At 38.5% G+C, this 23855-nt stretch overlaps 1 protein-coding gene across 1 annotated transcript in view; it reads left to right on the forward strand.

Moving 5' to 3' along the window:
* The window catches only part of LOC311291152 (uncharacterized protein), a gene marked incomplete at its 5' end in the record, with an annotated part of 111845 nt that overhangs the window by 4427 nt on the left and 83563 nt on the right, over nucleotides 1-23855 (forward strand). The window contains 10 exons of the mRNA XM_084410025.1: nucleotides 3591-3764; nucleotides 3912-4082; nucleotides 5038-5208; nucleotides 5475-5648; nucleotides 9181-9351; nucleotides 17468-17638; nucleotides 18550-18720; nucleotides 19637-19807; nucleotides 20718-20888; nucleotides 21805-21975. Coding sequence (XP_084266151.1) covers nucleotides 3591-3764; nucleotides 3912-4082; nucleotides 5038-5208; nucleotides 5475-5648; nucleotides 9181-9351; nucleotides 17468-17638; nucleotides 18550-18720; nucleotides 19637-19807; nucleotides 20718-20888; nucleotides 21805-21975 — 1716 coding nt within the window. The remainder of the gene's footprint in view (nucleotides 1-3590; nucleotides 3765-3911; nucleotides 4083-5037; nucleotides 5209-5474; nucleotides 5649-9180; nucleotides 9352-17467; nucleotides 17639-18549; nucleotides 18721-19636; nucleotides 19808-20717; nucleotides 20889-21804; nucleotides 21976-23855) is intronic.

Genomic DNA, 23855 nt, shown 5'->3' on the forward strand with positions numbered 1-23855 from the left:
ATGCCATTCTCATTCTCGAGTACATGGGGTGTTATAGGAAGTGTTCCCGGTTCCGACTGACTAATAATCATTTAACTTATTTGAATAATAGGAATGTATAGTGGTCTATGTGTATGCCAGTTTAAAGAGATGTGTTTTTTATCTAGATTTAAACTGACAGAGTGTGTCTGCTTCCTAGACAATGTTAGAAAGACTGTTCCAAAGTGTAGGTGCTAAATAGGAAAAGGATCTACCGCCAGCAGTGGATTTGGATATTCTAGGTATTATCAACTGGCCAGAATTTTGAGATCGCAATAGACGTGAAGGACTATAATGCGTTAAGAGCTCACTCAAGTACTGGGGAGCTAAACCATTTAGTGCTTTGTAAGTAATTAGCAATATTTTTTTATTTATACAATGTTTATTAGGGAGCCAATGCAGTGTTGACAGAACCGATCAGCTATGCATTCTGTTAATTTTGTGAATAACAGTGAAAACCAATCCCATGCTTCCTAATGATATCTCCCAAGGGTAGCATGTACAGAATGAACAACAATGGTCCTAGAACTGAGCCTTGTGGTACTCCATTCTGAACTTGTGATCGATATGACCTCTCTTAGTTTATTTCTACAAACTGATAATGATCAGGGGCCGTATTCACAAACAATTTTAAGGCTAAAAGTAGCTCCTAACTGGCGAATTTAGGAGCAACTCCTAAAAATAATGGGCGTGTCACTCGTAACTTTAGGACTCCTAATTTTTAGGACTAAGAGTAATTCACGAAGCATTTTAGCCCTAAAAGTAGCACCTAAGCCTGGGACAGCTTAAAAGAAGTCGAGAGGACTCCTAACTCACTAAGACCTATTCACAAACCGCTTTTTGTGGCATTTCACGGTGCGATGTTTTGAAATGCGTATGCGGCGGCTACAGGAGCTTCCAATCGCGAGGGAACAATTTTGCATTGTAGGCATAACTAGGGATGCAATAACGCCACCAACAACAACCAAAACTAGGCTACTCATTGCATGTAAACTAATTGTAACGTTTCATTGTGAATCAAATTAAAATGTTCTTCTCTTTGCAAACGTAGGCAGAGGCATATAGTGACAGATTAATTCAATAATGTTGCAAAGATATTGCATCAATCCATATGTTTCATTAGGCTACTAGGCTATTTGTTTTGCCTTACTCTTTATTCATTTAGGCTATTTATTCAGTTATTCATCATCTTCCGTCCTTCGCACTACTTGTGTAGCGCACGCATTCTCAGGCCTGTCACCTGTCACGTAGGGGAGGTGTTTGGAATCATTCCCGCGTTACAATCATCAGCTAATCAAGGTGGTCACTTCAGTCAAGCTCGTGCATGAGTAATGACGTCATCCATAGCAATGAAGACTCACGCTTAGTTTAGGAGTTGTCATTTTTCTTTACTAAGAGTAGGTCTGAAAGGCGTTGTGAATAACTTTTAAGAGAAAACTCCTAGCTAAAATCCTTTAGTGCGATTTAGGAGTACTCCTAGTGGTAAGATAAAATGCTTTGTGAATACGGCCCCAGATAAATATGATTTAAACCACACTAATGCAATTCCACTAATGCTAGCATAATTTTCGAATCTATTCAAAAGAATGTTGTGGTCGACAGTGTTAAGTGCAGCACTAAGATTGAATAACACTAATAGCGAGATACAACCACGATTGGATGATAAGAGCAAATAATTTGTGACTCTGATGAGAGCTGTCTCAATACTATGATACGATCTGAATCCTGGCTGGAAATCCTCAGATACCATTTCTTTCTAAAAAGGAGCATAGTTGTGAAGACACTGCCTTTTCTAGTATCTTTGACAAAAAGGGTAGATTCGAGATCGGCCTATAATTGACCACTTCACTTGGATCAAGTTGCGTTTTTTTTAGTAAGAAGTTTAATAATAGCCAGCTTAAAAGTTTTTGTTACATATCTTAGTGACAAAGATGAATTAATGAAATTAAGGAGAGGATCTGTGACCTCTGGAAGCATCTCTTTCAGTAGCATTCTTTAACATGCATGTTGTTGATTTTAGATGATTTAACGAGTTTAGACAATTCTTCCTCTCCTATTGCAACGAATGAATGATATTTTTCCTCAGGGACACTACTGATGTGATACTGTAGTAGACGGCTGCATAGTTATAATTTTCTCTCTAATATTATCAATCTTGGATTCAATAAGGTCAAAAGCTTATGATTTTTCATCATAATAATCTTCACAAATTAAGAATTTTGATGTGTAAATACAATCTGCAGAAGTCAAATGATAAATGTAGGCTATAAACTAACTACAACATGGCCACACTACACGCATGACTTCAATGACACCATCACTAAGCTTCCTACAAGTCTAACAACTATAATAGTTTGCAAGAGTGCAATTAACTAGGCTGTGAAAATGGACTAGTGAGTAGATGAGTTTACCTGTTCGCTGATGATGTTTAATTTCCCCAACGATCTCTGTAGTTCCATTTAGCCTCTTGCTAGCAACTGCTTTTTACAAGACAAGTAAAAACGTTTAAAAAATCACAAGAGGGTATTACTGATGTTATTTATATTGTAGAATTAAAACGTGAAAATATATTGAGGTTGTGTTTACCACAGACATTATTTCAAGCATTAAATCAAAAACCCATTAAAACCCACCGGCAGGTAGGACACCCAATAATTTCATTCAGACCAAATGAAATTGGTCTGAAAATTTTTGTGTCTAAAAAGACTTCCAAAGAAGATAAATATAGAACACTTTAATTATTGATTGCTTTTAGGATGTGACGAGACTTTTGGCCAGTATAACAAAATTTTGAAAAACATTACCTATCCAAGCTTTCAGGATGTTCTACCCAAGCCATTACTGGTCTGGCGCTGCTCGAGTGGCTGCCTGTTGCTGCAGCTGCTGCTGTGACATTACAATTTCCCCTTGGGGATTATTAAAGTCTTTCTATTCTATTCTATTCTATTCTAGAAGAAAGAGAAGAAACACCATTCCAAAGGGCAAGCATTTTTCTTCTGTGGATTAAATTGCACACATACATTTCTGACCACAAGTTTGGATTAAAGTAAACCCTGGTGCGATTGTTCAGTTAGTGCAGTTCATTTGACTAAGTGTGAACAATGTAATCTTTACCCTGGTGTTCTGTACATGAACACAACACGGGCCAAAGATATTTGAACAAACTAAAATCAAGACATGATGTCACCAAGATGCAACCCTAAAAAGTGCAGAATGCTCAAGAATTCGCAGTTTTCCATCACAGTTAGGAACAGGTGTCTGAACCATGTCTCTTTGTAGCAGATCTTTGTGTGTATGATGGAGGCATTCCTGCCGCTGTCTTGACCATTTACACATTAATAACTCTTCATGGGTTTTTAGCTGTAAAAGTCTAGTAAAAGTTTAGCTGTAAAGCTAGTAAAAGTACTATCATATGTTTTTTGTCCTCTCTTGTCCTTCAGGCCCGGTGTGGCTTGCAGGTGATTTTCATTATCATTTACGTCACCGGTCTTGATCACAAACAAAGCAGCAGAAACAAAACAATAACTTATGTCCAAAAATTTGTCCAAAAAATTATCTTCTATTTCCTGTAGGTTTTTGAAAAGTGCTGCTGCACAGGAAGCGTGTGACTATCTCACTACAGTTCTGGGTAAAAGTCCATTATTGCTGACAGAACTGGATCTGAGTGAAGATAAATTAGGAGATCTGGATGTAGAGAAGCTCTCTGCTCTTTTGACGGACTATCATAGCAAAGTGGAGAAAATCAAGTGAGTCAATGTAATTTATACATTATAACTTCTCTGTTAATTGATTGTAAACGACTGTCAGTCATGTGTCAGCAGATATGAAAAAGTGTTGGTATGGTGTGTGTTGAATATGTACTGAAAAATAAATTATGCTGTTTCTGTGTTTAGGCTGAATAATTGTGAGCAGACAGAGAAAATCTGTTCAGTTCTACCTACTGTTCTCTCCTCTAAAACCATCCTGAAAGAGCTGAACCTGAACAACAGCCGTCTGCTGGACTCAGGAGTCAAAGAGATCTGTGAGGGACTGAAGAATCGTGTGTGTGAACTAGAGATACTCAAGTGAGTACATTTCACCATCAGCTACACTCAACACCACAGAAATCATAGGAATATGGCACACTGGATGTTCTGTTCCCCATGTCTTTTCTCTTGTGTCAATTATTATTATTATTATATATATATATATATATATTATTTTTTTTGCGAAAGCCTGTCTTCAACTTTGAGATTTGATTTAATTTACTATTATAAATATAAATATTTGTATTTAAAAATATAAATATAAAATCTGCCAGATGTACAAATTTCAGTGTTATTTGCTGGATTTAACTTACAATGCATTATTATTGTCCACAGAAAGGTGGTAAACAGAGGTTTATGTAAAAGAGATGCTTGTGTACCTTTTCTAGTAAGGCCTAAAGAAAAAGTTATGGACAACTTGCACTAGCACTTCCATGTTCTGCTCATTAAAGGCTCAAACATTTCCTTTCAGTGCACTTATGTTACAGTCACTCATGAGGACAGATTTTTTTACAACCATATCATACAACCAGCTCCATAAACAACTCTCCTATCTCTGAAAATTCCAGATTTTCATGTGGCATTTTAGGAACTAGGTGACCACAACACATGAACAATATCACATCACTGGAAATTACTGAGACACATTATTTGAAAACAAAAATATGTAACAGCTCACTATAAGTGGTCAATTTAATAAATTATGGAAAACATATTCTATACATGTGACCGTTTATAAGGCAGATTTGAGTATCCTGATCACTGTGTGGGGATCTGTATCTTAACTCTGAATTTACTGCATGGTGGCTGTGTGTAAAACAGTGATTCTGTTGATGCTGTAAGGCATAGAATCATTGCAGGATTTTAGCGTCTGATTTATTTGTTTAGGGATGGAACACCATTCATTTTGGTCAACTTCTCATGGTAGTCTTTATCCTACAATTAATGGTATTATGTATCTTCATTATTGATGTTCTTCAATTATTATTATCAGGCTCAGAAAATGTGATCTAACAGAAGAAAGCTGTTCAGCTCTGGCTTCAGTTCTCAGTTCAGACTCCAGCATTCTGAAGGATCTTGACCTGAGTAATAATAATCTGCAGGATTCAGGAGTGAAGCTGCTCTCTGATGGACTGAGAAATAACTGTAAACTGGAGAAACTCAGGTGAGATGATGTGCAACACTGGGCCTTTAGTTTGTTTACATATTTAGTCATCAGTTTCTGACTGAAACTAAGTTTAGTTTGCATATTATTTGTACAAATAACAAAATACAGAGTAACATGCTTATTTGAAAAAAGTAACTCTGATAGTTTGCCTTGAATTTAAAATTAATTTCATGAAAAAAGTAATCTGACTTACAAGTAAACTTTAATTTCTGGAATTTCTATAATAATGAATTAATCACGTTACATTTTCATTCCTGTTCTAGACTTTCAGACTGCAGTATCACAGAAGAAGGTTATAAAGCTCTGGCTTCAGCTCTGAGATCAAACCCTTCACACCTGATAGAGCTGGATCTCAGAGGAAATGATCCTGGACAATCAGGAGTGAAGGAGCTCAATGATTTACTACAGGATCAGAAGTGTCAACTCAAGACACTGAGGTGAGATGTGATGAAATAATACAAAATAAATGACATACGGTCACGGAATGGTCAAAAAGTGAAGCGAGGATTCAAGTGCAGATAGGAATCTATTAAATAAATAAACAACACAAAACTACAAACAAAAACCTCCCCATGGAGGAAAAACAAGATTATTAGAGGCATTAATCAGGAACATAAACACAAGGGAAACATAGACAACGAAACAGCACAGGACTGCAAACACAGGGAGACCAAATAGGGAGCAAACAAAAGAGGGTAACGAACAAGGCAGGTGGGTCAAATTAATCAATAATCAGGTAACAAGATGGGAGGGGCCAGACAATTGACAGGAGAGCACATGGCAGAAGGAATACAAGACAAGCCATGTGCTCTCAACAAACCAGACTAGACACAAACACATGACAAACCGGGAATGTGAGAGCTCTGTCACCAAACCAGATACAAACCCAACAGAGGTGACAGAACCCTGACACATACAGATGAATTAAGAGAAATGTATGCCTCTCTATTCCGTGCCGATCTGGCCCAGCTAGAACGGATGTGATTTTAATTTTCAATTGTGGGGCTGATAGCAGAGCTCTTTGGAATGTAATACAACTGCAGCAGTAATTTCCTTGGTAATGCAAGAATTTACAGATGGCATTAGATGTAAATAGCGATCACTTTATGGAGGATGGAGGATTTTAATTTGATTATTTACTTGTGTTTACTTCAATCAAATAGTGCGCCTTGGCAGCTACAGAGAAACTGGTAGCCATGCGACAGACAAGTGTCCAATTTACCCTTAGCAGGGAGTTTGATTAACAGGCTATCTGACCAATCATATTCCACCATCCGCTGAATCCGCCAATTTGTCCGACAAAGCAGTCAGGAGAGTTAATAGATTAACGTCCGTGGATCAGAACTTGAAAAATGGTGTGTACTGACTAGGGCTTGCATAGACTAGTCGAGTAGTCGATAGATCGACTACTTCAACCACTAGTCGACGCTGTCGGAAACAATCGACTACTCGAGCGTCCATTAACCATAAATGAATTAAAAATGGCGAACGTCACCAACAGACACCACACGTCAGATGTGTGGAAGTATTTCATCAAGGATGACAAAAATATTGTAATTGGCCAACTCTGCAAGAGGCCGTTCACATATTGCGTCTAAAAACGTGTGGAAAGCGCGGCTGCCTCCAACAAGCGCTTGCGCTCCCATGGCGTCTGTCGTTGCTATGCAACGATGAACTGCGCTTTCCATGATGACGACGAAGAAGTATCAGCAAAGGATTAAATTGATTTCTAGTCCTTGCATTAGCTTTACTACTAGATATATTTCTGGAGATGAGAAGGAAAAAAACGCCCTGTACAGCTATGATCAGCTGTTCGGCCGAGCTTTCGATGATGTTACGGAAAGGCCGAAGCTTATTGGTTTTTATCACATGACCTGCAGTGCGCTTGAGGCATTCTGAGAAGTTGAGATGTTTTCATCTCGCCGCGGCATCGGCGCCCCTGGAAAAACTAGCGCACCACGTTGCTTCCATTATGAGCGCGCTCGCCGCGCGCCTACATTTGAAATATCGAACTTGAGCGCGAAAAAGACGCGATATGTGAACGGCCCCTAGAAGCAGACGTCTGAAATGAAAGGCAAGAACGGCTATTTATTTGGCTTTAGACTGTTACATGAAAATTTAAAAATGAAATGTCATAATTATAATGTTTTGAGAGTTTACTTATGTAATTGTTGCATTAGGCTATGAATTAATAAATGTTTATTGATAACATCTAGCTATTTCATGTCTTTTCATTTACAGTAGCATGAACCACGAGTAGTCGAGTAACTCGAGTATTGTTTTGACAAGAAATCGACTAGCAGAAATCAGTAGTCATGCAACCCCTAGTACTGACGGCTTTCCGCAGTTGAGACAACATTCCTTCTGGGGCCATATTCACAAAGAATTTTAAGGCTAAAAGTAGCTCCTAACTGGCGAATTTAGGAGCAACTCCTAAAAATAATGGGCGTGTCACTTGTAACTTTAGGACTCCTAATTTTTTTGACTAAGAGTAATTCACAAAGCATTTTAGCCCTAAAAGTAGCACCTAAGCCTGGGACAGCTTAAAAGAAGTCGAGAGGACTCCTAACTCACTAAGACCTATTCACAAACCGCTTTTTGTGGCATTTCACGTTGCGATGTTTTGAAATGCGTACGCGGCGGCTACAGGAGCTTCCAGTCGCGAGGGAACAATTTTGCATTGTAGGCATAACTAGGGATGCAATAACGCCACCACCAACAACAAGCAAAACTAGGCTACTCATTGCATGTAAACTAATTGTAACGTTTCATTGTGATTGAATCAAATTAAAATGTTCTTCTCTTTGCAAACGTAGGCAGAGGCATATAGTGACAGATTAATTCAATAATGTTGCAAAGATATTGCATCAATCCATATGTTTCATTAGGCTACTAGGCTATTTGTTTTGCCTTACTCTTTATTCATTTAGGCTATTTATTCAGTTATTCATCATCTTCCGTCCTTCGCACTACTTGTGTAGCGCACGCATTCTCAGACCTGTCACCTGTCACTCATCATCGTAGGGGAGGTGTTTGGAATCATTCCCGCGTTACAATCATCAGCCAATCAAGGTGGTCACTTCAGTCAAGCTCGTGCATGAGTAATGACGTCATCCATTGCAACGAAGACTCACTCTTAGTTTAGGAGTTGTCATTTTTCTTTATTAAGAGTAGGTCTGAAAGGCGTTGTGAATAACTTTTAAGAGAAAACTCCTAGCTAAAATCTTTTAGTGCGATTTAGGAGTACTCCTAGTGGTAAGATAAAATGCTTTGTGAATACGGCCCCTGATGTTTATTTGATGCTATAAATTAACTACAAGGAAGAGATGATCAGTTCATGAGTAGCTTTAACTGAGGCTCTACTGCTATCTGTCACAACACATTAAAGAGCCACAAAACGGTATTTATTGTTTAAATTTCTTTAAAAATTACTAAATTTGAAAGATGAGACTTTGTTTTATATAAAAAGTATCCTGCTCTGTCCTGTCTGTCGGCACGTTGTCAGTGTCCTCTCTGCTCCACAATGTATTTTTCACTTCTTGAGAACATGATGTCTGGCGTGAGAGTGGCATGCCATGATGTGTGGTGAAAGAGTTGTCGGATATAGCAACAGTAACTAAAGGGGGTGGGTCTTTGCGAACCGTCAGTGCTGACGTCACTACCCACATTCTACCTGCGTGGTTCAGCACAGTTAGCCAATCGTGCTGAGTACTCCGGCCTGAGGATAGTTTGTAATTGTGCTGTGTCAGACCAGGATCAAGCGGAAATATTACTGGAATGGTTTCTTATTGTTCTTAGAACAGTTTGGCCCAAAAGTGGAAAAGTGGCTGTACATTCAGTAATGCAGTAAACTGCATAACCTTTTGTTGTTGTCAACGTTAACAAGGATTAACATTAGACTATTAATAAAAGAATTACTTCAGTTTGTCAAAAACTGAATTAATTCCTGCTTCATCTTCCCTTCTGCAGGTTTTTGAGTCATGACGCAGACGAAGCCTGTCAGTATGTGAGAAGAATTGTGGGTAAAAACCCGTTACTCCTGAGTGAACTGAATCTGAGTGGACACAAACTAGGAGACACAGGAGTGAATCAGATCGCTGCTCTACTGAAGGATAAACACTGTAAACTCAACACACTGATGTAAGTATTTTACATTGTTTTATACTTTACAAAGCATCTTTAAAACAATATACTATCTGATATTGCATTTTCAAAATATTGACATTGTAGATTAATCCAAGATTAACTGAGCCATCTTATAGATCAGTGGCCGCTTACATAAAGTGCTTAGACTAGCCTTACAAATTAGTCATCTCATTTTTTTCTTTAAGATTGATCATCTCTTTAAGCCAGTTACATAAAAAGGCAGATTGGTCTAATTCTGAAAATTAAGACTGATTAGCCATAGCTAATTGCTGGTTGACCAGACTAGTTTTAAAACACAGTTTTAACTTAGCAGCTATTTTCATGCAACTGGCCACAGGGCCACAACAAAAACTCTCTCATAGAGCCCTATTCTACTCTGCTGTTAAGTGTTATGCCACTGTAGCAGACTAGGTCAAGTCAGCTATATAGATGAAGACTGTCCTTGTATAAAAAAGACTTGGCAGGTTTACTCATTATACTCAGCAGGTAACCATTCATTCCTGTAACAATAACAGGGCAGGTCAGACCAATGAATGGGTCAAACACACAAGGGGAACACTCTTTTAACAAATTAATTAATAATACATCCCCACATCCAGGCTAACATACCTGTAACAACAGGTCAGACACACAAGAGAAATTACATTAGCACACAAGATTAGCAGAAATGTTCAACAAAGTTCATTCACCCCAATTTACATAGCCTACTGTAAATGTAATTTATCAAATAAAATTAATGATATGAACATGACTGTTTAAAACAATATTCTCTTGGCTTCCCAACACAGCCCGGATGTTTTGAGTTCAAATGTCTCTGCAGCTTTCATGGTTTTAGCGCCTCACTTGACAAAATTTCTCCACATTCAACACACCTTCGGCTTAAGGGGTTTGCACACTGGATCTCACAGGAAATTATCCTGGACATTCAGGAGTGAAGGAGCTTGATGATCTACTACAGGATCAGAATGTGCAGCGTCACATCTTTAAAATCTGAACACATTATTCTCTATGAGTGTACACACACCGGCAGCGCCATTCGGCGTCTGTCAGCGGCGCCCAGCTACGGCTCAGGACCTTGTTCAAAATTCTGTCGTGCCACAGAGCGCCATTTACATAGTTTTAGATTTAATTTATTATATTTGTCTTAAATCGTTGTTAATGTATATACTGACTTCACCCTGTGCTGCAAGATACATTTAGTTTTACATTAATTTACAGAAATCAGCTGCGTGGATAAATGATTTTTCATGATTTTCAGTTGTGATTCTCAATTAATTCAGTTAATGTACATCCTTCCTGAGGTAAAGTTTTCAGACTGAAGACTCAGCAACGATTGTATTTAATTGTACAGTACAATGATAACATAGTACAGACATTGTCTTAATTTCATAATAACTCTAGCGGCTGCATTTTGGACTAACTGTAGCTTGTTCATTGAGGATGCAGGACAACCAGCTAATAAAGCATTACAGTAATCTAGTCTCGAGGTCATGAATGCATGAACTAGCTTTTCTGCATCAGAAACTGATAGCATATCACGTAGCTTAGCAATGTTACTAAGGTGGAAAAAGGCGGTTTTTGTAACATATGAAATATGATTTTCAAAAGACAGGTTACAGTCTAGTATAACACCCAGGTCTTTTACTGTAGAGGATAAAGTAACAGGACATCCTACTATGTTAAAGTTGTATTGTAATAAAATGCAGCTCATACAGTATTTGTTGTTTTACTCCATTAAATCTGCATATAGCGCGGGAATTGAACCAAATGAACCACTTGACCAAATGTAAATGGAATCGTTTTGATAAATCAGATATCCGATCAGTAAAAACACAAGTGGCCAGGTGTAAACAGGCCCAAAGATTACATCTGGATCAGATTCAGAATGATGATCAAAACATATACCCACAATCCATCCATCATTAATATTCTGTACACACTTGTACAATAGTACAGTATAGTTTTACAATACACACTGTTTGTCAAAATGCCTGACTTGGCAAGTATCCAGGTAAACCTAGTCGGTTATGTCTTAAGTGAGCGTAAACAGTTATAAAATCAGATGTACATCAATATATTGAATTCGTGACAACTTTAGGTGACAACTTTTAATATAGCCTACCTGCTGCTCTCTGTGTCCTTAATGTTAACCAAACAAAATTAACTGACTGAAAAACATTTGGAGCAATATTTAATTCATGCAGACTATGCTGTTTTTTATTTTATGATTTGATAAAATTTTGTTGGTAGTATTTCTTTTCCCTATTTTCTACATGTAGTATTTCCTACCTGAAAAAAACATTTCTCTGTTCTGTTGTGTTTGTCTCATTGCTCATGATTTGCTTAGATTTTACACTGATTGTTTACTTAATTGTTTAAGAAGTTTTTACTTACATTTTGCTAGTTTTGCAGTGTTATTGAAATGCATGTTCTTTAATAAAGTAGGCCCCCACTCTCTTATGACCCTTCCGTTACTGTAGACGTGTTTTTTGGCAGAAAAAAAAACCCTGAGGAGACATTCTTGTCTTTTTCTTTTTCCCTTTTTTCTCTTCTCTTCAGGCTGAATAATAACAGTATTACAGCAGAAGGTTGTGCTGCTCTGACTTCAGCGTTTAATTCAAACCCTTCAAACCTGATAGAGCTGGATCTGAGTGAGAATATACTCGGAAACTCTGTAATAAAGAAGATCTGTGTTCTGTTGGAAAATACACAATGCAGATTGGAGAAACTGAAGTGTGTATTAACATTCATCTACATTTCTGCATGTTATATTTAAATTTGATTTATACATGTCCATTTGATTAGATTGTCATGAAAATGACAAAACATTGGTGTTGAAATAAAAAAAAATTCTTCTGTTTAATTTTTTTAATTGTTTAACACGCACGCACGCACACACACAAAAAAAAACAAACAAAAAAAAATATATATATAACACAATATAATGTTATACAAATATGTTATACAGATTCTCCAACATTTTCTTTTTTAAATATTTACATTTTTGGTTATTTTTGAATTGGTGATATTATTGTATTTCAATGCTGACATGACTTTCACTGTATACACATGTATCTTAGCTTAGAAAATGAAATCATTTTTCAGGTTTATTATGTATAAAACAGTATTTTTATGTACTCTCTCAAAGAAATAATCAAATCATTTTCCAAAGTAAACATTGCAGCTCTGTTTACATAAAAGTACATTTTTAATTATTGTAAAGCAATCAAATGAACCAAACACTGGCCAAAACACACATTCTTAGTGATCACTAAATATAAGTATTAATTCTCTGTCCTGTTCATCATTTTAGGCTGCGTAAGTGTGGTCTAACAGAGGAAAGCTGTTCAGCTCTCGCTACAGTCCTGAGATCAAACTCCAGTCTGAAAGAGCTTGACATCAGCAACAATAATCTGCAGGATTCAGGAGTGAAGAAACTCCAGAACGGATTAGGAAATACAAACTGCACACTGGAGAGACTCAGGTGAGTTCAATGAACCATTATTTTATTTTACTAATCACATTTTTAATTTTTCAAATTTAAAATATTACTGTTGTAAATAAAAGGAAAGGAAAATACATGCTTCTGTCAGATGTGATTTTTATTTATTGATTCTCTGATTAAAATAAATGAAAATAAAGTGCATTTGACCGTTTTTCATGTAAACCATTTTTCGTGTATTTTTTTGAGTGGTAATAAATGTCTTTTCTCTAGACTTTCAGACTGCAGTATCACAGAAGAAGGTTATAAAGCTCTGGCTTCAGCTCTGAGATCAAACCCTTCACACCTGATAGAGCTGGATCTCAGAGGAAATGATCCTGGACAATCAGGAGTGAAGGAGCTCGATGATTTACTACAGGATCAGAAGTGTCAACTCAAGACACTGAGGTGAGTACTTGTCACGATGACGGCTGAAGCAGATACAGAAGCAGGATCCAAGTGCAGCAGGTTTATTAGACAAACTCAAAAGATAACAAAATTAGACAGACTCGGGAACAGGAACCGCCCATATACAACGTTAACAACTCAAAGACTGAAACAAGACACAGAGCTTAAATACACAGACAGACAAGCTAAACAAGATAACAAGGGGGCGTGGCTAATCTGAAACACCTGGGGAGACTAATCAACATAACGGGGAACTGCAAAACATGAAAAGACAGGGGAACACAGACTGACATCACAACATAGCCCCCCCTCTATGGGCGGCTCCCGACGCCCCTCAAAACCGGAAACACAGTTCGGGAGGGTGGTGGAGCGGAGGCGGACCCGGGGGAGGGATGGAGGGCCAGGTCCGCGCAGGGAACGGGACCAGGGAACGGAATAGGGCCTGGAGACTGAGTGAGGACTGGTGGCCAGGGGAAAGCAGGCTGTGCAGGCGACCAGGGCGGTGCAGACTGTGCAGACGGCCATGGAGGTGAAGACCCTTCGGGCGGCCATGGAGTTGAAGACCCTTCGGGCAGAGACGACCCCTCAGGCGGCCAGGGCGGAGACGACCCTTCAGGCGGAGACGACCCCCAGGGCGGAGACGACCCTTCAGGCGAAGGCAACCATTCAGGCGGCCAGGGCGGAGACGACCCTTCAGGCGGCCATGGCGGAGACGACCCTTCAGGCGGAGACGACCCCCAGGGCGGAGCTGGCTGAAGAGGAGACCATGGCGGCGCGGCCTCCATGGTCCAATCGCGGCGCGGCCTCCATGGTCCAATCGCGGCGCGGCCTCCATGGTCCAATCGCGGGACCTACTGCCCCCCCCCCCCCCCCAGGTTCTGGGGTGGAGACAGGCTCAGGACTGGGCAGAACCAGCAGCAGAAAAGTCTCTGTGCTGGACGGGACCAGTGGCGAAGAGGGCTTTGAGCTGGGCGGGACCAGCACAGTCTCTGGCTCGGCTGGACGGGCATGAAGTGCAGGCTCGGCTGGACTGGCGTGAATAATCTCTGGATCGGCAGAAGTGACGTGAATAGTCTCTGGATCGGCAGACGTGCCGTGATGCGTAGGCCCGGCAGGACAAAACCCTGGAGCGATGGCCCTCTTGGCAGCACATGCAGACATAAGCTGGGGATCGGCCACGCTGGAAACCGGTCTTGTACGTCCATAGACCGACCCAGTGGCTGGCTTGATGGTTGGCAAGACGTGACGATTCCCAGGCCGGGCGGGCGAAACGTTAACTGACTCTGGCTGGGCAGACGGGACGTGGAGCTGTGAAGACTCTGGACTGGACGCGACCAGCGGTGAGGGCTCTGGGGTACTGTGAGCTTGCAGGGTGTTTCATCAGCCAAGCTCACAGTAAATGCCAAACCGCTCAAGGAAAGGGCCAGGTCAACATACCCTTCTAGGGTCCAGCCGGTATAGTCCTCCGGCATCAATTGAGCAACGTCATCATCCAGCCCACTCCAAAACAGGTCCATGAGCTGGATGTCATCTAACGCTCCCAGATGACAGCAAGACAAAAAGTCCCTCGCATACCTCTCAATAGGCTGGCCATCTTGGAACAATGAAGAAAGGAATTTCCTCAGGGCCTGGTTGCTAACCACTGCTGGAACCATTTTGTGGGTGAGTTGTTCTGTCACGATGACGGCTGAAGCAGATACAGAAGCAGGATCCAAGTGCAGCAGGTTTTAGTGATGTTACATATGACACTGAAGCTTCGATGCGTGTATCACATAAGCGGCACAATTTGTAGTGAAGCCCCGTATCGAGGCGTGTATTGGTTTACTAGAGTCACGTGATCGATGACAAACGAAGCCTCACTTTCTGACCAGTCATGTGCGTGTTTCGCTTCGGGTGTCAGAAGGCTCGAACTTCAGATCGTATTTAACGAGTCATTGTTGCCTCAGTCTGGTTGATATTTACAATTATTGATATTGACATTTAATAACAGACGATCCTATCAGACAATGTCCTTATTCATTGTGTGTGTGTGTGTGTGTAGAAAGAGAGAGAGAGAGAGAGAGAGAGAGAGAGAGAGAGAGTAGGCCTAAATTAAATCTTATTGAATCATAAGCTTATAAGCTATTATATTTTATTGTAACACTTTAATGGGAAAATGAATTTATTTAATGAACAAATCAAACACAAACATGTAAGGCTTTTATTTGTACACATTACATTGAAACTATGGAGTGTGTTGTGGTTGCTTCAGCTTCTAACACAGGCTTCTGGCTGCTTTATTTTAAATAAGCACCAGATGGCGCTGTTCTCGACACTCTCGAAGCTTTGAATCTTTTCCCGGAACAGTCAGGGGAAAGCCTCAGTGATTCATGAGGCTTCATTTCCCCATCCCTAGCAGGTTTATTAGACAAACTCAAAAGATAACAAAATTAGACAGAGACTCAGGAACAGGAACCGCCAACATACAACATTAACAACTCACAAAGACTGAAACAAGACACAGAGCTTAAATACACAGACAGACAAGCTAAACAAGATAACAAGGGGGCGTGGCTAATCTGAAACACCTGGGGAGACTAATCAACTTAACGGGGAACTGCAAAACATGAAAAGACAGGGGAACACAGACTGACATCACAACAGTACTATTAAAACAACACTCAATAGTCTTAATCCCGTTTTTGCCAAAAGAGAATTCAACTGTCAAAAACACATTTATAAATAACATTTTGAAAAGACTAAAGGCCCTTTCACAAGATTATGAAGATACCCAAATGAAATGGCATGTAATGTACTTACTCTGTTTCCAGGTTTTTGGGTCATATTGCGGATGAAGCCTGTCAGTATGTGAAAGGAATTGTGGGTAAAAACCCGTTACTCCTGAGAGAGCTGAATCTGAGTGAACGTGAACTAGGAGAGAAACGAGTGAATCAGATCGCTGCTCTACTGCAGGATAAACACTGTAAACTCAACACACTGGAGTGAGTTGAACTTTTCTAACATTTTTATTGGACATTTAAATGATCTTAAATCGGGTGAACCCTACAGAACTCACAAGCACTAATCTTCAGTGATCACTAAATGTTGGCATCAAGTACTTTGTGTTTGTAAATTCTCCCTCTTCTGTTCATCATTTTAGGCTGCGTAAGTGTGGTCTAACAGAGGAAAGCTGTTCAGCTCTCGCTACAGTCCTGAGATCAAACTCCAGTCTGAAAGAGCTTGACATCAGCAACAATAATCTGCAGGATTCAGGAGTGAAGAAACTCCAGAACGGATTAGAAAATACAAACTGCACACTGGAGAAACTCAGGTGAGTTCAATGAACCATTATTTTATTTTACTAATCACATTTTTAATTTTTCAAATTTAAAATATTACTGTTGTAAATAAAAGGAAAGGAAAATACATGCTTCTGTCAGATGTGATTTTTATTTATTGATTCTCTGATTAAAATAAAATAAAATAAATAAAGTGCATTTGACCGTTTTTCATGTAAACCATTTTTCGTGTATTTTTTTGAGTGGTAATAAATGTCTTTTCTCTAGACTTTCAGACTGCAGTATCACAGAAGAAGGTTATAAAGCTCTGGCTTCAGCTCTGAGATCAAACCCTTCACACCTGATAGAGCTGGATCTCAGAGGAAATGATCCTGGACAATCAGGAGTGAAGGAGCTCGATGATTTACTACAGGATCAGAACTGTCAACTCAAGACACTGAGGTGAGTGCTATTAAAACAACACTCAATAGTCTTAATATCGTTTTTGCCAAAAGAGAATTCTACTGTCAAAAACACATTTATAAATAAGATTTTGAAAAGACTAAAGGCCCTTTCACAAGATTATGAAAATACCCTAATGAAATGGCATGTAATGTACTTACTCTGTTTCCAGGTTTTTGGGTCATATTGCGGATGAAGCCTGTCACTATGTGAAAGGAATTGTGGGTAAAAACCCGTTACTCCTGAGAGAGCTGAATCTGAGTGAACGTGAACTAGGAGAGACACGAGTGAATCAGATCGCTGCTCTACTGCAGGATAAACACTGTAAACTCAACACACTGGAGTGAGTTAAACTTTTTTTAACATTTTTATTGGACATTTAAATGATCTTAAATCAGGTGAACCCTACAGAACTCACAAGCACTAATCTCCAGTGATCACTAAATGTTGGCATCAAGTACTTTGTGTTTGTAAATTCTCCCTCTTCTGTTCATCATTTTAGGCTGTGTAAGTGTGGTCTAACAGAGGAAAGCTGTTCAGCTCTCGCTACAGTCCTGAGATCAAACTCCAGTCTGAAAGAGCTTGACATCAGCAACAATAATCTGCAGGATTCAGGAGTGAAGAAACTCCAGAACGGATTAGAAAATACAAACTGCACACTGGAGAAACTCAGGTGAGTTCAATGAACCATTATTTTATTTTACTAATCACATTTTTAATTTTTCAAATTTAAAATATTACTGTTGTAAATAAAAGGAAAGGAAAATACATGCTTCTGTCAGATGTGATTTTTATTTATTGATTCTCTGATTAAAATAAAATAAAATAAATAAAGTTCATTTGACCGTTTTTCATGTAAACCATTTTTCGTGTATTTTTTTGAGTGGTAATAAATGTCCTTTCTCTAGACTTTCAGACTGCAGTATCACAGAAGAAGGTTATAAAGCTCTGGCTTCAGCTCTGAGATCAAACCCTTCACACCTGATAGAGCTGGATCTCACAGGAAATGATCCTGGACAATCAGGAGTGAAGGAGCTCGATGATTTACTACAGGATCAGAAGTGTAAACTCAAGACACTGAGGTCAGTGCTATTAAAACAACACTCAATAGTCTTAATATCGTTTTTGCCAAAAGAGAATTCTACTGTCAAAAACACATTTATAAATAAGATTTTGAAAAGACTAAAGGCCCTTTCACAAGATTATGAAGATACCCAAATGAAATGGCATGTAATGTACTTACTCTGTTTCCAGGTTTTTGGGTCATATTGCGGATGAAGCCTGTCAGTATGTGAAAGGAATTGTGGATAAAAACCCGTTACTCCTGAGAGAGCTGAATCTGAGTGAACATGAACTAGGAGAGACACGAGTGAATCAGATCGCTGCTCTACTGCAGGATAAACACTGTAAACTCAACACACTGGAGTGAGTTAAACTTTTTTTAACATTTTTATTGGACATTTAAATGATCTTAAATCGGGTGAACCCTACAGAACTCACAAGCACTAATCTTCAGTGATCACTAAATGTTGGCATCAAGTATTTTGTGTTTGTAAATTCTCCCTCTTCTGTTCATCATTTTAGGCTGCGTAAGTGTGGTCTAACAGAGGAAAGCTGTTCAGCTCTCGCTACAGTCCTGAGATCAAACTCCAGTCTGAAAGAGCTTGACATCAGCAACAATAATCTGCAGGATTCAGGAGTGAAGAAACTCCAGAACGGATTAGGAAATACAAACTGCACACTGGAGAGACTCAGGTGAGTTCAATGAACCATTATTTTATTTTACTAATCACATTTTTAATTTTTCTAATTTAAAATATTACTGTTGTAAATAAAAGGAAAGGAAAATACAGGCTTCTGTCAGATGTGATTTTTATTTATTTATTGATTCTCTGATTAAAATAAAATAAAATAAATAAAGTGCATTTGACCGTTTTTCATGTAAATCATTTTTCGTGTATTTCTTTTGAGTGGTAATAAATGTCCTTTCTCTAGACTTTCAGACTGCAGTATCACAGAAGAAGGTTATAAAGCTCTGGCTTCAGCTCTGAGATCAAACCCTTCACACCTGATAGAGCTGGATCTCAGAGGAAATGATCCTGGACAATCAGGAGTGAAGGAGCTCGATGATTTACTACAGGATCAGAAGTGTCAACTCAAGACACTGAGGTGAGTGCTATTAAAACAACACTCAATAGTCTTAATCCCGTTTTTGCCAAAAGAGAATTCAACTGTCAAAAACACATTTATAAATTAGATTTTGAAAAGACTAAAGGCCCTTTCACAAGATAATGAAGATACCCAAAATGAAATGGCATGTAATGTACTTACTCTGTTTCCAGGTTTTTGGGTCGTATTGCAGATGAAGCCTGTCAGTATGTGAAAGGAATTGTGGGTAAAAACTTGTTACTCCTGACAGAGCTGAATCTGAGTGAACGTGAACTAGGAGAGACACGAGTGAATCAGATCGCTGCTCTACTGCAGGATAAACACTGTAAACTCAACACACTGATGTGAGTTAAACTTTTCTAACATTTTTATTGGACATTTAAATGATCTTAAATCGGGTGAACCCTACAGAACTCACAAGCACTAATCTTCAGTGATCACTAAATGTTGGCATCAAGTATTTTGTGTTTGTAATTTCTCCCTCTTCTGTTCATCATTTTAGGCTGCGTAAGTGTGGTCTAACAGAGGAAAGCTGTTCAGCTCTCGCTACAGTCCTGAGATCAAACTCCAGTCTGAAAGAGCTTGACATCAGCAACAATAATCTGCAGGATTCAGGAGTGAAGAAACTCCAGAACGGATTAGAAAATACAAACTGCACACTGAAGAAACTCAGGTGAGGTCAATGAACCATTATTTTATTTTACTAATCACATTTTTAATTTTTCAAATTTAAAATATTACTGTTGTAAATAAAAGGAAAGGAAAATACATGCTTCTGTCAGATGTGATTTTTATTTATTGATTCTCTGATTAAAATAAAATAAAATAAATAAAGTTCATTTGACCGTTTTTCATGTAAACCATTTTTCGTGTATTTTTTTGAGTGGTAATAAATGTCCTTTCTCTAGACTTTCAGACTGCAGTATCACAGAAGAAGGTTATAAAGCTCTGGCTTCAGCTCTGAGATCAAACCCTTCACACCTGATAGAGCTGGATCTCACAGGAAATGATCCTGGACAATCAGGAGTGAAGGAGCTCAGTGATTTACTACAGGATCAGAAGTGTAAACTCAAGACACTGAGGTGAGTGCTATTAAAACAACACTCAATAGTCTTAATCCCGTTTTTGCCAAAAGAGAATTCTACTGTCAAAAACACATTTATAAATAAGATTTTGAAAAGACTAAAGGCCCTTTCACAAGATTATGAAGATACCCAAATGAAATGGCATGTAATGTACTTACTCTGTTTCCAGGTTTTTGGGTCATATTGCGGATGAAGCCTGTCAGTATGTGAAAGGAATTGTGGATAAAAACCCGTTACTCCTGAGAGAGCTGAATCTGAGTGAACATGAACTAGGAGACACACGAGTGAATCAGATCGCTGCTCTACTGCAGGATAAACACTGTAAACTCAACACACTGGAGTGAGTTAAACTTTTCTAACATTTTTATTGGACATTTAAATGATCTTAAATCGGGTGAACCCTACAGAACTCACAAGCACTAATCTCCAGTGATCACTAAATGTTGGCATCAAGTATTTTGTGTTTGTAAATTCTCCCTCTTCTGTTCATCATTTTAGGCTGCGTAAGTGTGGTCTAACAGAGGAAAGCTGTTCAGCTCTCGCTACAGTCCTGAGATCAAACTCCAGTCTGAAAGAGCTTGACATCAGCAACAATAATCTGCAGGATTCAGGAGTGAAGAAACTCCAGAACGGATTAGAAAATACAAACTGCACACTGGAGAAACTCAGGTGAGTTCAATGAACCATTATTTTATTTTACTAATCACATTTTTAATTTTTCTAATTTAAAATATTACTGTTGTAAATAAAAGGAAAGGAAAATACATGCTTCTGTCAGATGTGATTTTTATTTATTTATTGATTCTCTGATTAAAATAAAATAAAATAAATAAAGTGCATTTGACCGTTTTTCATGTAAATAATTTTTCGTGTATTTCTTTTGAGTGGTAATAAATGTCTTTTCTCTAGACTTTCAGACTGCAGTATCACAGAAGAAGGTTATAAAGCTCTGGCTTCAGCTCTGAGATCAAACCCTTCACACCTGATAGAGCTGGATCTCAGAGGAAATGATCCTGGACAATCAGGAGTGAAGGAGCTCGATGATTTACTACAGGATCAGAAGTGTAAACTCAAGACACTGAGGTGAGTGCTATTAAAACAACACTCAATAGTCTTAATCCCGTTTTTGCCAAAAGAGAATTCAACTGTCAAAAACACATTTATAAATTAGATTTTGAAAAGACTAAAGGCCCTTTCACAAGATAATGAAGATACCCAAAATGAAATGGCATGTAATGTACTTACTCTGTTTCCAGGTTTTTGGGTCGTATTGCAGATGAAGCCTGTCAGTATGTGAAAGGAATTGTGGGTAAAAACTTGTTACTCCTGACAGAGCTGAATCTGAGTGGACATGAACTAGGAGAGACACGAGTGAATCAGATCGCTGCTCTACTGCAGGATAAACACTGTAAACTCAACACACTGATGTGAGTTAAACTTTTCTAACATTTTTATTGTACATTTAAATGATCTTAAATCGGGTGAACCCTACAGAACTCACAAGCACTAATCTTCAGTGATCACTAAATGTTGGCATCAAGTATTTTGTGTTTGTAAATTCTCCCTCTTCTGTTCATCATTTTAGGCTGCGTAAGTGTGGTCTAACAGAGGAAAGCTGTTCAGCTCTCGCTACAGTCCTGAGATCAAACTCCAGTCTGAAAGAGCTTGACATCAGCAACAATAATCTGCAGGATTCAGGAGTGAAGAAACTCCAGAACGGATTAGAAAATACAAACTGCACACTGGAGAAACTCAGGTAAAAGGGTTAAATTAATCACATAACTGTTTTTAAATTCCCCCTGTAGTAAATAGTTTTATCCTTTAAAACTCATCTTTCATTATCAAAGGTATTTTTTTTATCAAAGGTAAAATGTTGTTGTTTTACTTGTGAAATTAATTTCTTCATGCCTTAAAATAGCTTGAATGTAATTCTACACCCTTGCCTCATTTACTATACATGGATTCATGAATATGCAAATCAGTTCCGCTTCCACACTGTGACACAAGCTCAGACCTTCCTGATTCACTTGGTCAACTTTACTGTAGTAAATGTGACACAATGGCAAGTGGAAATACTGGTTTAAATAATCCATATACGTTTTATCGAGAAACTGATTCAGAAGAACAGGAAGACCAAATTACATAAGGTCATCTACTAGTTGATGTATCAGAATGGTAATGTGTTTTATGTATCGCTCTCTGCAATGTCGGTCACATAACAGTAATTGCTATGATTAGGCTTTGGCTTGAAGACGTTATCAAACAGCTAATAATGTGTTGTTAATGTTACACAAACCATGTTCCCGTTCGCATCTCGTTCAAATCAGCATCATAACAAACGCTTTGAATACCATAGAGAGTGGAGAAAGGCATGAAGTTCATCATAACATCTTAATATACATTATTCATCCGCTATGTGTTACAGATGTTTCTTAACAGAAAAATACAGTGGGATAAACTGGATTCTCTTGAAATCTCCTGCCCCGCAGCATAGTTAATGATATGCTAAAGCTCCCCGTACACTGACAGGATTGGTTACAGCATGTTTCTGACATAGAGAACAAGGGCGGTTTCAAACCATGTTTTTGTTTTTGGTAAAGTGTAGTTTTAAAGGGAGAACACTCAGCAGTGGTGTCAAAGCATATTAAAAACACCACACTGAAATATAAACATTAAAAACTTGTAGATTACTTTTTGAAGTTCCCACAAACTTACTTAACTTGGAGGGAAACAGCTTCCACTATAAATTGCTGTAGGCCATTTATGTTTAAATGATTTAACTGTGTGTGGACATTGCTTATTTTAAATGCATATGTGTACTACATAGGCCTGTTGCAAAGAGCCAGTTTCTAAATCTACACAGGTTAACTTTGAGGATAGTTCAAGCAAACTCTGTTTTTTTTGTTTTTTCTCAAGAAGGTGGAATGTTTTTTAGTGGCTGTCTGTTGTGCTCAGACCAATGTTTTCTCTTAGCCGCGTACAGAAGAAAAAATAAAATGCGCACAGAGAACAGACGCACAAGGTGTGGGGAAATGATTGCAGTACTTTGGTTAACCACCATAGAGTTTGTCTCGCTATAGAGTTAGAACCGATGAATGCGGTTTACAGGTTCAATAGAAGAAGAATGATGTGGTTGTGTGTGAGCGGCAGAGATCCGATCATCCGAATCAGTCTCTTTAGGCATACTTTCATATTTTCAGACCAAGTAGCTCAATATGAGAGGCAACGTAAAATGCAAAGACATGTAAAATAAAACGTCATCATGTTTTAAAGAAGAGTGGCTTGATTGCTGTGGAGTCCATAACGACATTGATGAACACAGACCCAGGACACGTTACACATTCAACATTAAAGTGTATTGAAAGCTCTCCATTTTTAAAAACATTTATCAGGCTTCAAAAAATATAACAACTTTTAATTTAAGTGAACTTTAAAAAATTATTACATAAACCCATAATAACTGTCATATTTACCTGTGCCCTGTGAAATATACAGAAATTGAATAAAGTTATCTAACAGTCTGCACTTCATAAATTATAAATGAAATAGATTAATCCTTATTAAAGCTACAAAAGTTCTTTAATCAAGAGCAGTGAGTAATTTTCACTGTTACTTTTTAGGGGTGTGAACCTACAC

Source organism: Rutilus rutilus (genome assembly GCF_951802725.1).
Source record: "Rutilus rutilus genome assembly, chromosome: 5".
Classification (NCBI taxonomy): Eukaryota; Metazoa; Chordata; class Actinopteri; order Cypriniformes; family Leuciscidae; genus Rutilus; species Rutilus rutilus.